Source organism: Synchiropus splendidus, chromosome 13 (genome assembly GCF_027744825.2).
Source record: "Synchiropus splendidus isolate RoL2022-P1 chromosome 13, RoL_Sspl_1.0, whole genome shotgun sequence".
NCBI lineage: Eukaryota > Metazoa > Chordata > Actinopteri > Syngnathiformes > Callionymidae > Synchiropus > Synchiropus splendidus.
Genome location: NC_071346.1, coordinates 17,423,428 through 17,439,849, shown reverse-complemented (window position 1 = coordinate 17,439,849; position 16,422 = coordinate 17,423,428). Strand labels below are relative to the sequence as shown.

General features: G+C 39.8%; 1 protein-coding gene across 5 annotated transcripts in view; it reads right to left on the bottom strand.

The window, feature by feature from the left end:
* Positions 1 to 16,422, bottom strand: part of dlgap1a (discs, large (Drosophila) homolog-associated protein 1a) — a 63,213-nt gene that overhangs the window by 29,063 nt on the left and 17,728 nt on the right. For 3 of the 5 annotated variants that reach the window (XM_053882668.1, XM_053882669.1, XM_053882672.1), the window contains exon 2: positions 3,375 to 4,883. In XM_053882668.1, the coding sequence (XP_053738643.1) occupies positions 3,375 to 4,766 (1,392 nt within the window). In that variant the 5' untranslated portion in view covers positions 4,767 to 4,883. Of the gene's footprint in view, positions 1 to 207; positions 3,229 to 3,374; positions 4,884 to 16,422 lie in introns of those variants that run through there. The other 2 variants (XM_053882671.1, XM_053882673.1) reach the window with 2 other exon arrangements.

Sequence of the window (16,422 nt, the reverse complement as noted above, 5' to 3'; positions counted from 1 at the left end):
AGTAATATACCGTTGAACACAGTTATTAAAAATAAATAAATGCACAAATACAACAGGTCACTTGGATTATGGCGTGACAAAGAGATACTTATTTCTCAAACTAGAAATCACTTCCATTGAGAGAAAGGTTTTGACCTTATCACAAACATGAGTTCATGTTACAACCTAACTAACAGAGAGTAAGGCTGCAAGCAGAGCTGCACTTACTTCTTTCTTCATACTCAAAACAAAAGAAGAGGGAAAGATGCAGGGATGCGGGAGGCATTCCCAACCAAAGGGGGGTAAAAATGGGTGCAGGTGAGTGGCAGGGAGGGGGACCAGGAGGAGAAGAAGCATGGGGGTGAGTTGGTGAGTGGATGAGGGGCCGAAGGGGAGGAGTGTTGGAGAAGAGACGAGGGGGCACTGGGATACTTGAATGACTGGAGGAAGTTGACAACGTTCCCTCTAAGACTGTGGAGTCATTACGCTGCCTCAGATTAATTTTAAAGACTTGTTTCATTTTCATAAATATTGACACACAATACCCTCTATTTAGACAGAAACTAATTAATGAGTAATAGTGCGAGTAGTTATTTTCCCTGAACTACTGTTATTTAAAACCATTTAAAGGATCAACTCAACTTTTTTTTTTTTTAAAGTTTTTCAGTTGTGGAACATCACAGTGGCGTGCCGCATATTTTGTGCCTAGGCCTACAGTGAGGTCATATTTTCTCCAAACAAATTTAATAGATCTCATAAACCATCGACCAGATGCTATGGGCCTAGAATACATCCAGAGTAACACTTTACACATTACATAATCTTTTATCTGTTATTGCTCTAATTTTACTTAAATACATAAAAAATAAAATAACAGTTACAATCTTGCATTCACAGATAACAGTAGGAAACTAAGCTCACAGATGTTGCCAAAACTAAGAAATAAAAGCAGATTATAAAAGATTAATCAACAACGTTTGTCCATTTAAAAAATATGATTGGATAAAAACATGCAATCATTAACAATACTACGCAATCAGGTGGGTAAAATATGGCATGAAGATGACAAACTTCAGTTCTTTCTATACTAAATAATTGTATTTACACATTTATTTATTCATATTTATTCACTTAAAGTGATGCTAGTGGAGAAGGTCTTGCTGCCCTTGACGGCACGCCACTGGGATCAAAGTGTTTACAAATAAAATATGATTTGCCTTTATTGACATTCATTTGAAACCTAATACACGGAATAACACACTTTACCTCATGATATCCACGATATTAAACCAGATAAAACTAGTTTTAGGTCTGTCATGATCACCCAAATCACAATTTATTTGTCAAATGAGAGAATAAAGCGAGACAGACAGGGGGTTTTCACAGTCAAATGTTACTTGACTGTTACTGCATCTCTTCAAAACAATTTTGGGAAAGCCCACATGACTGATAGCTTCTAGTGAATTGAGGCACACTTTTGATGTATTTTTAGACACACTCCGCAACTCTGTGTGACATCATAGGTAAGCCGAAATAAAACTGGATATCAGAAGAAGAATGACTTCCGCAATTGTGTTTGAGCCTTGGATTCAATTTTCTGAAGTCTGAAGGTGCCGTGTTCAAGTCAGTCAGGACAGAGATGGGAGTGTCCCTGAGCTGCTTTGGTGCAAGCTGGCTGATGCCCAAAAAAGAGCGGCAGTGAAACATGTCCTGGAAAGGCATGTGCTAAAAGGCCACTCTGCCAGGAAGAAAATATTATCCTCTAAAAAATGATTAAAACAAGACAGTAAATGTACATAGTTTAATCACCTTGGTTTTTGGAGACATGCCTTGTGGTCTTCATATTATTATATAATATAATTATTCGGTCTGAATCTCCATTGTTGCATTTAGAGGAACAAGGACCTTTTAAAAACCAAAGAACACCATCCCAAATATGATTTATCATGGGCCAGACCAGAGCACACTAGAAAATAGTGCACATCATGAGGAAAGAACATTAGGTGAAATATTGCAACACCTAAGTCAGGAAGGTAAAGCTTTACCACTCATGGCTCTTCCAAATGGACAAAGGGTTGTAGCATACTGCCGTAATGGTGATAAACTGACTTGATGGTGACACAGTTTTTTGGGGAGGCCATCACAATGGCCTTATCTCAAAAAGCTCAAATGGCGTGAGCGAGCACGGCAGCCTGCAAACTGGGCTCGGTTGCAACAATTCTCTCAGGAGTAATGGAGTAAATCCTCCAAGCTTGTGGAACAATTTGACCCAATTCATGACTGACCTACAACTAATTCAGTATAATGTGGAACAAAGGTTTGCGTTTTCATACAGGCTATGCAAAATTCTGGTTTCAACTATTGCGCTGCTACTTTTTTCTCATGCTGTGATCCCTGCGGCTTACACAAGGATGTGGCATGGATTTTTGAGTTGAAATGATCTTCCATGACACAGACCCTCATCACATGAGACAAATGAAATACTTTCTTTTTAAATTGACAATAAATTGTTTAATACAATGTCGTCTTTTTGCCTGTGTGCTGGCAGTAGGTGCCAGGAATACAAACGGGCAAAAACACTAGTAAATTCATTGCTATGATGTGATGAGTCTCAGCATCTTGGTGGCATGGTGCATGTTTAGAACACTGTGGAGTTTACATTCATCATTAATCAGTCTTGATGCTGGACTCTGTTTTCAAAACTTCAGAAGTGATATTATGTATTTTTAGTCAGTTTATGCATGTACAAAGTCTTTTTCCTCAGAACTTGAATGGGTCAGGCTTATATTCATGTGCGCTCGATAGTCAGGTAGTGGTGGTATTTTCACGAGTAAAACACAGACCTAATGTTTCACACTTTCACTGTGCAGGTCTGTTTGCATTGTTTTACTTTTAGCTCAGATGAGACAGTATAAGTTAAAGCCAGAATTCATGTTCGACTGCCATCTTTTCAGCCACAAGGCATCTTGGTCGGCCAATACTTGCACAAAATGCCATCACAGTGAATGTGAAATTTTACAGGATTTGTCTGTGATTTGAATTTGAATTTTTTTATTTTTAGTTTACACACACAAATTGATCAGGTTGAGAACATTGTGTATAATAGTAGTGCTTGCTGTTGTGACCTTGACTTTAGGACATGACTTTAGACCGTATCATTTTGCTTGAAGCTCACCAAAATTACCCCAAAGCGGTTGCTTTTATGAATTAGGTTACTATTTTGTATGCTAAAACGCCTGTTTTTCAAAATGTTGACTAAAATGCCAACTGTTCAACCAGTCCAGCTTGGTCAGAGAAAGTTTGAACTCCACTGTCATAGAGGAAACATTGGCGATGAGAGTAAGTCAACAGAGGGCATGTGGCGAATTGGTGGAGATCAAGGAGGAGGTATTTACCTGCAAGAAATGGCATGAGCTCTCCTGCTGACTGCCCTTAGCTTTGACTAGAGCTCTATCTAGGTTTAGATTACCGGATCCTGCGCAGGCTTGCAGCTGGTTTTGACTGCTGTTGGTGGTGTTGACCTCTCTGGCCCTGCTCACCGTTAGAGTTGACGACCATGCCCCTTTCTTCACAAGGGGTCCATCCATAAGACTGAGTGGCAGCAAGGAGACACTTCCTCCACCGACACCTCCTCCAATGTTATTGCTGTTACCACTAACCGGCAAACAAGCCGATGACGGTTGGTACTTTACATCAGCATTGCTCCGAGAGACTTTGAGTGCAGGATGGTGGTGTGAGTGTCCATGGTGTGCATGAGTGTGCGTGTGGTCATTAATCGTGCTGTAAGGGTCCATTATAAAGTACTGTTGGGACTGCGAGGAGGACAGATGAGTAAGCGGAGTCTGTGGGAACTTGTCATGACTGTTGACTGGGTACCTGCCCATAGTCATTGCGATTGGCGAGGGGGAAATGGACGGGGTTGGTGAGGGTGGAGGTTGGTGGTGGGGATGATAGAGACATAGCTCCCGTTCCAAGTTGTCATCTGAGCTCCAGTATCCAGATCCTGGAGCTGATGCTGAACCATGGAGCTGGTGATGATGGTGGTGGTGGTAGCTTCGATGTTTTGGTTCGGCTGACCGGCAGCGCTCACGACTCTTGCTGCGCTTCCTGTGACGTACTCCTGCACTGTTACCCTCTGGGCTGGGCCTCGATCCACCACCCGCACCACCAACACCACCATTTACACTCCCATTATTGGGTCCCTTAGTCTGTGTGTGGTGTGGCCCCTCTAATGAATGTGACTTGGTAAAAAGCTTCTGCACTGAGTGGACTAAGTGACGAATCCTCCCTGGGCTGTCATTGTTATTATTGCTCCCAATACCGCCGCCGCTGTGGGCCAGGACTCCTCGTTTGTACTGCAAGGTATGGTAACCATCCCTGGAGAACGATGACTGACGCTCAAATGAGTCTGCAAAATTTGCTGATACCTGGGAGGTTGTTTTTCCTCCGTAGCCTCCACCACCATCTCCTCCCCCTCCTCCTCCTACATATGGAACCATGGCCATACACTCATCCTTTACCTCAGGATGGTGAGCGGAGGAGGTAGAATGGCACCGTCTTGGGAAAGTTCCATATGGGACCATGCTGTTGCTGTCAGGGGGGTATGCAGGACACTGAGTGTTGTAGTAGGACAGCTCAGTTTGATGTGGTACAGCAATGGGCACTGGAATGTCTGATTGACTCATTAAATATGGCTTGCGGTCAACATGATGACCAAATGGATCATATGATGACTCATAGGTGACCACATGATGGTGACTACGACTACCGGAAAGGCCCTTCATCATGTCAGTGCAGAGAATGTGTGCATGGAGAGAGGGAGAATGTGGATGGAGCCAGTTTCAGTCCAACTTGTGATCATGGAGAGCTGCAGATAACTTTCCCTTGAAGGAGAGGTTGACACTCTGAAAGGAAAAAAGAGAGAAAAAAATATCAGTTTGCACTTTTGAAAGTAAGAAAGATCAAAACCATGAGAAAATACTTTTTTTTTTTTACCAACATGAAGGCACATCACTCTACTGAGTATTGTGGAATCATGATGATTTGAGTCAACTCGGCAAGGCCGGCGACATCAGCACAAAGTGGCGTCCCGTAGACCAACGCAGCAATTGAACACATACACGTGTTATCATTTGCGACCATGATGCCATACGAGAAACATTTCATGCAGAGTAAAACAATCATTTACTTTAACATTTGATCAAAGCCCTGGAATCAAAGTTCTGAAAACCCTGGCAGAAAATATTTCTGTGAAACTGCTGAATGCCAAGGACAACTGGAGATTCAGCATTACTATGTGAAATATTTTGCAACAACTACTACTGACCTTTGGTCAAGTCCGACATCTGAGTAATACATACATCTCGCAATACATGACATCGACCTGCAGTGGACTCTTTAAAGTGTTTGTTTGCAGACATAACAGTTTCTGGAGGACCACACTGCTGAAGTAATCATACAGGGACAGGGACAAGGATGCAAGGAAATCGCCTGTCGCCATAGATAACGGAGTGAGCATAGAAAAAGCTGGAGTCGACTGCAGTGTTTTGGTCACCTACTGCACTTGGTGGGTAAGTAGGTAAGTAAACAGTAAAGTCCTATTTGTTTACTCATAGGCTTGAATATTCTTTGTTGCTTTCGATTTCTATTCCTGCCACCAGCTCACCGCTGGCGTCTCTGCTACATCAACAGGTAGTGTTATTATCCGAAGAAATGCCTGTAACTATTTTGCTTTGTCATTGTTACATCGCAATGGACAATTTAAAGGAGCATTGAAACAAAGATGTATAACACTTTATTCTGGCGGCTGCCTTTTCTTTGTCAGTATGATCCGCAGAAGTCCACTTTCCCAACGTCAATATATTATATACCATGGGCGTGAGGATGGGTTGACTTGGACTACGATCTCTGCTGTGCAACAGAATGTGGCGTTTCACAGGCGAAATTCTACGTTTTTTGTTTTACAAAAAAGAAATAATAAAATAGCGGAAACAAGCTGCATAATATAGAGCATCTTGATTTCTCCACGCCGCCCTCAACAAAGTGAGAGAGATTACTGATGATCAAGTACAAGTACAGATCTCGATGTCAAAAACAGTCAATGAATAGTTTGGTCATCTTCAATAACTTTTGAAAAAGCAACATCTTTCCTCCTCGCTGTTCTCCTCATGCAGACAGCTGCGCAGATGTGAAATCACAGCAGTTACAACAGCGCATCAACATTTAGACTTTAAGTTAAAAAAAAAAAAAAACATTTAGATTTAAGCAAATCTCTCTGCCAATAAAATCAGACATTTGTCAGTCTAATGAAGACAAAAACGTGAGTTATCAAACACCCCGACACGTAGTGAGTACCAGACTGCTGCACTGTTCAATGACTCCAGTACCCCAGCACCAGTCTCATGCTGTGGCGGGTGCACACCATAGTGTTCTGAGAGTTTGGGAAGTTGTTTCTGAACGATGCTGTCAGGCCAGTCAGCGACCAGACCCTTATCTGCTCCGCATTTATTGTGTTTATGTGGAGTCTCACATAGTTTTGGGCAGTTCACACCGAGTCGCCTGATAGTTGTCCAGGGATCATGTCTCATGCCAGACTTATGAGCCCAACACACTTTGCATCGAGTCTGCAGTGTAAAAAGCCCCATAGTCAAGTTTTAGTCAAACAAAAAGTCAATGTATTTTTGTCACATTTTGGTCAAAACATTTTAGTCATACTTTTCACTCCAGAGATGCTTGATTGATCAGAGATTGCTAAAATTTTGACTATAAATCTGGAGTAATAAGCATATTGAATAAACTGAATAAATGAATCCTCAGTTGAACTTTGCTGTTAGTGTTTCGATTGTTGACTCAATATGCATTTAAAAATTATACAACCCACCCAACCCTCGCACTTAAAAAGATGAAAAAAAAGAAGAAATGAGCAGCCAATCGAGAAGCGAAGCCAAGTTTGGACATTTGTTGAATTTGTGAGAATAAAAACGCTGATTCAGTTTAAATCAGTTTTGTGACTTTCTATAATTTTTTTCCATGAAAAACAAGCCAAAAATCACAGTCATCGAGACTATTCATGATGCATTGTGTGTTTTCCACGTTTCAATGTTTCCACTTTGTTTTACTATGTTTGGTCACATAAGAGTTCATCTTTAAAAAGAGATCATTATTCTGAAGGCATGGCAGCTCTCATTTATGGCAGACCTACTGTCTCCAGCATTGACAGTAATCCTCTTGCATGTCATGGTTTTAAGGGCCGCTGACAAACACATTTCAGCACACACAAAATCACACTATTGAAAAGGAAGAGAACTTGAGGGAACAATTGCTGCCATCAATAATCCAAAGATTGCCTCACTAATGTTGCAAACTGTGGTACACAACAAATGTTTTTGGTCACCGAAGTCACCATCACAGAGCAAGGAAACTGAAACCATTTCAGGATGCCTTTGCCGCTGACATCGAAGAGTCAACACTGTAGACAAAAAAGTCTAAAGTCAGAGTGGCATTAGCGAAGGCCAGGTCCAGTCGGCAGAAAGGGAGGGCAGGCATGAATGGATAATGGTTTCTGTAAAGTGCTTTATTGTCTTGTTTTAGCCCATTGCTATTATCGTTATCCCTATTATTCCTCTGACGCTCAGTAGAGTCACAGCTTCATAAATATGAAAGATTGTTTACATCAACGCCAACACCTCCTCAGCATTATTGCAATAACAGAGACATGGCTAGCATCAGGAAAGACATAATAGTTTTTTTTTCTTTAATCTGTAGGGAGTTCACATGAATACAATGACCAGCTTGGACCAAATCCCCAGACACAGCAGGTCTCCATTGGTCCACTCTGATAGACAATATTTACAGCGTGTGATATTACACTCCAACCTAAACAGCATGGCAAAATAAGAGAATGTAGGAGATCTGAGGAGTTAATGAATACCTTCAGAAATAAGTTGACTGCAAAACCTTGGATGATACATTTATTAAGAATGACGCAAACTGAATGATTACTGGATAACACAAAGACGTACACAATAAACAAAATAGAGCAAATCCCAAACCAACTTCTTCCAGAAAATAAAGCAAACTACAAATGATATATTAACAGCGAACTAGACCCCAAAAAAATATTGAAACTGTCATGCTGTTTGTTGCACTTTTTAGTTTTTGGCACATAGCTGGGACCAATAGGGCTATCAGTTCATTCCCTTCTACTTCTACTATCTGCTTCCAGACTGTAATGCCAGATGGTTGCTTTGCGTATCCTGGTGAAGTTCTCCTTCCTCTTGTGTTTTGTGTGCTTATCCTCTTGGTGCCTTTATTTATATAGCTTCTGCGTGTGTGTTTCATTCCACTGCGTTTTTTTGTCTCTACTCCACAGTACGTGTTCTTTTCACTACGTGTTGTTGATTTTCCTGGGTTAGTGTTTTGTACTCAACTCATTTTCTCTGGGTTTTTTTTCTTGTGTGAGTTTTCCACCTTTGTATATTAAACTTGTTCAAACTGATTCTTACTGGTCCGAGTCCTTGGTAGCGATTGGATCCCACCCGTTGGCCACCATGATAGAAATCAGGAACAAAATGAACACCCAAGAGCAAACACTATCATAAAAGATTACAGAATACATTAATATTAAAGTTCTAGTGACAAGTCCTGTAATAGGACTCGAAAAGTCCATGTGATTTTGCAATACATTTTGGGCCACAGTCGCTGTGTTTACGGTCTACCATCTTTGTTCACATTCACCGTTGAATGTAACGCTGCGAAATAGCAATTTATCAATGCAACAATAAAAATAAAACGTTGATGGATTATGTGCTGCTCCTGAATGCTACTTGTAAGCAGTGTAACATGATTTCACCTACAATTTGATCGTCCCTCGTATGATCAAAAGACAGTCAGTTTATAGAGAGACACACTGTAACTGTGTACTTGAAGTTATGACAGACCTCCATATGAATGCAGTGTCCCAGACGTTTCACAAGTCTTTCAACTCAGAGTGAGAGAGTGTGTTTCTGGCAAAAGCCAGCTTGTTTCAGTTGATGTTGGATTTTTGCGTTGGCCTTTGTCCCAGCACATCTCTGTGACATCTGTACTCCTAATCTACATATTTTTTTGGGTTGCAACCTGACAAAGCATTTAGTTATTCCTCGATTAGTACTCTGTCCTCATCAAGCCATTCACACTCTGATTCACAGTGAGACTCAAAGTTCACAACGATTATAGGTGTGACTCTATAACTCATCTGGATGAAACAAACTCAAAAGTAGTTCAACGACCAACACTGGCGAGATAAACATGACAGTAGAACATGATGTGACAGTAGCAGTCTGTAGCTACGGTGCACTGGTGCCAAATGTCCTCCAAACACTACATTATTTTGGGTAAAACTGGCAAGACTTTCGTCTCTGACATCACTTCCACCTCTGTGTATACACCTTCTGTGTATGTGGAACACCTTATGGTTGAGGGAAAGTCTTTTCTTAGCGGGAGTGGCTCCTCGCAGCCACAGCTCAATCAAACTTTGTACACATATTATAAAATGTAATCTGCAAACCCGAGGACGTCGCTGCTGTTGTAAGAGGCTGTGCAAAATACGTGGCAGAGACATTTCTTCCAAATGTGGAAACTGTGGCATTCTGTATGTGAAGCTTTAAATCCATACGCAAGCTGATCTATTAAAAATCCATTATTTAAAGGATTGGTCTTGAAGGGAGCCTTATGCTGCTGATACCACAGGCTGGAATCTGCTCTATAAACCACACTGGGAAGACACTGAAGCCATGACAATAAGTCTAACAGACTGCATCTATTTATGTGGTACAGCAAGCTCATCCAGTTAAGTCACAGTTCTTCCCTACTAGAATTTTTTTTTAATGGAATTAATTCATTTACACACAAGTTATTTTCTATTGTATCTCAACAGTACAGTATGGAGGGTTTTTTTTTAATTTTCATCCCTCCCCGATGGGGAAAGAGGTGAAGTGTCTTGCTTTCTTGTAAATGTTTTTATTATTGTCACGTGGTCGGTGCATGATTATGGAATACAAGGGGTGACAAAATACAGAAATAAAAGAGGACATAAATATGGAAATATACATATGGATGTGGATGGTGCCTTTTGTCTGTGCTCTTCTCTCATTTCATCAGTATTTATGCACCTTTCCACAGAGCTTCAGGATACAGACCAAATTGGGCAGTGCCACTAGAATATAGATTATTCTCAATTGTAGGTGTATTTTTTCCATGGCCACAGAGCCTAGACTGTGCAGAGTGAACTTAAAAATATCAGCAAATTTGAAGTGTTCCACTACAGTTCACATGCCACGGTGACCTCAATATAGTGATACAAGTAGCCACTATCAGCTGAGGGGCGCCAAAAATGGCTTATCTTTACAAACAGACAAAGCATCCTGTCCTCAACATGCACGACACATATTCATCACAAATACTATTATTGTGTAATATTGGACAAGCCCAGAAGAGGATCAATGATCTGTATTACTGTTGCCATCCGCTCATTTGACGCTGGCTTTTAATTCAGTGAGGTCAGACAGTGAGCCTGGCACGGATTTGTTGTACATTCTGTTCTCTGAGGGCACAATATACCACTGGAATTAAACTTTTATCAGCAAAATTACCAAAAACAACAACAAACAACTAGCTTAATCAATAAAAAAGTTTTTAATAATAGGAATTGAATCTCTCTCCAGCCGTCCTCATCCTTCAGATGTCTGGCAAATGGCACAATTTAATCTTCACCATCATCTGTCGGATGAGGATCACGGCGACCTCAGGGGGAAATAACTGGGATCAGCCAATCATTTTCTACAATAATTTGTTATGCAGTGGTGAAGCTTGGAGGCGTACCGGCAGTGTCAAGACACACGGATGAAAGATGACATGATACTTCACAGACAATGAGGAAAGCGATCACATACGAAACAAACATGTGAGACGTGGGTCGGACAGTCCAAATAGACTTTTGCTGCTCTTGAGACGCTCTGAGAGAGAGCGCTGCTGTTTTGACACTCACACACACACTCACACGAACACATCCAGAGGATGCGCTACATTAAACTGTTCCCATAAAGTTGGTTATTGACCACTTAAATAAATCCATGCTACGTCTTATTGGACGCATTGCATGATTGGAGGATCAAGCCAAGTCCCGGCGCAGCCATTGTGGCGTCTGGGAAGAACTGGTTGCCAGGCAACAGACTGTGCGCCTGACAGAAACCTCTGCGAGATGACATATGAGACAAGGAATGCACTCCTGCAGATGTATTCACAAACAAAGAAACTCTGTGACTCACACACTCTACCTGCTCACTGCCTTCCTCCTCTCCTGCTGACTCCTCCCCCCTCACTGACTGTTAAAATGACTGAGAAACGTCACTAGTGAAAACATGTTTTCACAGCTGCACAGCCAGTCAATTCCATGCAGGAACATCTGGCGTGTCACTCCGATGCAAGTTTAAAGTTTCGACCTCTACATCAGCCATTACATAATTTGAAATAAACAATGGCTTTTCACTTATTGTATACAAAAGATAAATCAATCAATCAATAGAAATGTGTTTCAATTTGCTACCACAAAATGTTATGGGATTCTGATAAGGTTCTCATAAGAGGGTCTATAACACTGCCGTCATCCTGTGATGTCACTGTAGGTACCAAATAAACTATCTAAACGATCGGGACAAAATTTCACACCGTCATATTCATGCCAGATATCTTGATATCAAGACGATATACGACTGCCAAGATCAGTTACCACGTGGTGAAATGTCGACAAACTAAAGCGTAGACAAGGCTTTTAGCCGGGATTTTTGAAACAGGGCATCCAAAGCCCAACCCACAGCCCACAACTCCACCCCCAATCCATTTCCCTTCCAAGAGTGATTTATATTCATTAATATTTATCATTAATAAGTCTCCTTCCAAAATCAGGACCAGTCGTCCTCCCACACATACAGTGGTTCACAGCTCTAGCGATCAAGTTACATCAACAGCGCAACTTGGAATGAAGCTGATGTTCCTCGAACTTGACCACAAACCCACTCCTGCATGGCTGCAGTTTCTCTCCATACACTCTTCATAAAACTAGTTTTTAGAGCCGCTTTGCTTCGCCGCAATTTTTGTGAGATATGACCTGCACAACACCTTGCTCTGCGTCCTCGTTTTTAAGAGGAAAAAATCTTACGGATGAGGACTTTTTTGGCCACTAAATCTGTTGAATGTGCAGACTCAGCAATGACAGTACACTGTGCACTCATGTTCATACTTTCCGCTCTGTAAGTATCAATGTCTATCACACTGACTGTACTCCTTTGATTTGATGTTATTTTTTATGTTAATACCATGAACATTTTTAAGTTTTTATATCACGATATAGATATGATAACAATATATAATTCAATCGAAGTACCAATCACATATGCACTGAGCACTGAAACGGTGGAAGTAGAGGAAATATCAGCAAATAACGTTGGAAAACCATGGGCATTTGTATTGTAACCCATTTGAGATCATCTTTCAGGGCAAACTATTCCTGCAAAGCAGCGAAACACTGAGGGTTGCCACCAATGTTCCCTCTAATTTAACATGTGCCTGAGCAAACACTTCCTGAGCAGCCTTTTGGACCGGATCGCTTTTGTGAGCGATCGGTTGTCATCGGCTGTGGTGGTTAATCCGATAGTTTATCAGCATTTAAAACACTAATGGGAATTTAGCAATTTGCATAATTCACATTGAAGAATGGAAAAAAAACTGTAGAATTGAAAAATAAAAAAGATAGAAATAAAAATTGTCTTTGAAATGTATACATTATTACATATCTGCAAGTAAACTAACTGTTGTCATTGAAGTCACATTACACCCTTGAAAGCGCTGGATATCAAAGAACCAAATTCTCAACTATTTACCCTTTCCCAAACAGACTGACTTAATTTTGTCTACTTGAGGCCACCGTACTCACCGATCACTGCTCATGAAACAGTGATTCTGGTGCTCTTACACATTAGAATTTCCGTATTGCATGTACGCATGTGTAACCAGCTCCCACAATCAGTCTCTTAACCTGATTGGTCTGATGTGATAAGGCTTAGTATTTTTACAAGAAGCCTTGTAAAAATCCATATATCAGCCACAGCGTTGTTGCCACAGTAGCTCAGGCCATGAGAGAACGTGGAGAACATATCAGCATAGCACAATTGCGCACAAGCGCAGCTTAGAGGGAACACTGTTTTTCACAAGTCCATCATTCTTTGAACTTGTGTCACCATTTTTTTATGATGCTATTCAACTTTTAGTTAGAGGAGTAGGCTTACGTGCTCACTGGCATGCAACATTTGGTATTTCTCCTCCGATACTAAAACACAAATGCATGCTACCGGTTCTCCCTCTGTACATCACTGCTTTGAATTTGATTCACTTCGAACTAGGTTTACACTTATTTCCCGCTGCAATTCACCAAACCAGCTTTGTAGATGACATATGACTTTACACACCTTCCTGAGGCGTGTCAGTGACCTTAAGAATCGTCACATTATTCATTTGTATCATTGTTCTTCAGATCCTAAGAGAAGAAATCACTCCTTTAATTGTATCCACTTTACTTTTGTGCACTTCAGGCGGTTGCTGTAGTGATGGGAATGACAGAGGGGATGCTTGACTCATCCACCACATGTAGATGATTGAGCCTGATCAGTGAACAACATGTGCTAAATGAGGAGGCGTGCATGTAGTCTATTTTTCATCCATTCACTCATGGGAATAATTTTGCAAAAATCACACAACACAACTGTCACAAGTTAAAACGTCTGCTTTCTGCTTTCTTCCTTTGACTTGTTCCACCAGTCATCACTGTCACAGACAGCCTCACTCCGGCTTCCTTTTCCTCCGCCTCCTTCTCAGTGGGATGGTATTCCACTCTTGACTAATGGCACGTTTTTGTGCGGCTAAAATCTTCAGATGGTTCCTGAAACGACTGTCCTGGCAATCGATCCCAAGGGGTAGATATTCATGTTTGCCATGTGAATTTTTTGTGTGTGACAATATTATATATATATCAGCATTTTCACTCATAATCAATATTATTTTGAGTGACAATGTGACATCATATCCTTTTCGGAGTAGACAGATGGTGAGCTGGCCATTTTGATAATTTTACACTGGGTAATTTTCGCTGACAAAGGCAGGGCTGTATACAGCCGCTTCTCTGTTGTTACTTTGTTTTTAAGGAGGAGGGTTCTCAACCTGTATGTGCCTGTAAAATACTCGGATGATGAGAGCCCCAGATACCTATTACAGGCAGGCAGGTAGGTCCTCTCTGACACAGTGGTGGACCTCCATTACGCTTCAGATCAGCAACGATTCCATTCTTTACGCACTGCGCCACCGAGGATTGTTCGGACAGGAAATCAGCCCGTGAAAAGTGACGTGAATCTGGGAAAATGTCATAATAAACCACATTGTGTTGACGTTCTACTCTTTTTTTTCTTCCAAAATCTATTTATTTATCATTTCAAAATATTACCAGACACAAATAAGAGGTAATAATAAAACACAAACAAAAACACAATAACAAAATACAATTAAAAATAAATAAATAATCATAATTATACAGCAATATTAATTAATGACATTTTTATCAGAATTAAAATTAAAGTTTTAAAAGATCCAATGACACAAAATAACATAAAATATTAACACACACCCCATTGCTTCTCATGCAAACTACTGACAATATCTACAGCAAAAACAAAAGATTGTAGTCTTTACCAAGCAACAAAGTGCACCAAGAAACATCTTTTTTGAAGAAGGGATGAGTCCCATTCAAGTCTAAATCTTTCACATGACAGAAAAGGATTCCAAATGTTTTCAAATGGATTTTTCTTCCCTCTTAGTATATATGTAATTCTTTGTAATGGTAAACAAGAGAGCATCTTGTATCATATGCACTGGTTTATTTTCTGGTAACATTTTTCCACATTACAGCAATACATTTTTTTTTTGCAACCGAAATACCAAGATCGATAAAACTCCATTCATTCTTCATATTAATGTTTTTTTTCTGGGTAAAGTCCTAATATAAATAACTTGGAGTCTAATGAGAGTTGTAGTCGCAGAATATTTTCCAGTTATTTTTCTTTTTCAATTTCTTCCCAAAAGATGTGTTGACATTCCCAAATACAATGAAAATTGTACTCATTTTCTCAACATTTTGTACAACAATCTGGAATGTTTTTATTATATTTATTAAAATCCACAGGAGTCACATAGGCTCACATTAACCATTTACAATGTCTTGTAAATGACTTAAAAAAATCAGCTGTCTAAAATCTTTATTCATCATTTGAATTTTCATGTGTTTTTTGCAAGTAAATTATAAATCCCGCATTTGATCCCTGTTCCAAGACGACCTTTTGTCATCAATTTTTCAACAGTTTTGGATAGTTTGTTTTGTTGTATTAGCTATGTAAAAAATTAAACAAATATTTCCACTCCACTCTATCAAAGGCCTTTTCAGCATCAAGTGATAAAAGGGCACAGTTGGCTCTTTCTTTATTTGCATGAATAATATTTAATACCCTTCTCATATTATGAAACCCCTGTCTTTCAATGATGACACCAGTTTGATCTTTATAAATTATGTTAGTTAATATAAGTTGTAACAGTCTGACTAGAATTTTACTGAATATTTTTAGTTCTCTTTTAAATTTATTTGAAGGTCTCATGTTTTCACATCTATTAGGGGGCTTGCTGGCTTTGGGTAGCAAGGTTATTAAAGCCTTATTTATCATGGGGGTAAGACACTTTTTTTTCCCAAAACCTCCAGAAACATTTCTAGCGGCGGTGATATCAGTTTTTTAACTTTTTAATTGACAGTTTATCCAGAAAATTGTTTTGGTTTTTCATATCATCTTCTTTTTTACTGTTATATAACTCCTGATGATAGTTTTTAATAACTCATTGATTTCCACAGGACTTACTATTTCTTTTTGTTGGTACATAATTTTTGTTATTGGTGTTCTAGTTTCCAAGTGTTCAATTTGCCATGCTAATATTTTTCGAGCCTTACTGTATCTCCTAGTTCATAGAATGTCTCAGTAAATCAACTGCGGCTCTGGATGCAGAGAATTTATCACATTCAGCTCAGAACAAACTATTCTTTTTCTAATTGTGGATTACTTTTATAAAATATTTGTTCATGATTTTGTTTTTTTTTATCTTCTAATATTTTCCGTTCTGTTTGTGACTTTTTTGACATTGTTGTGGTGTAGCTAATAATGTGTCCTCTTAGCTTTAAAAGCTTCCCACTTGGTACCTGCAGATGTGTAGTGTTCAGCTCAAAGAAATCATCTATTTATTTTACAATGTCTTGAAGCCATTTATGCTGAAAATGCCATCTTGGTCTATCCCAGAGGTTCTTAACCATTTTGATCTCGG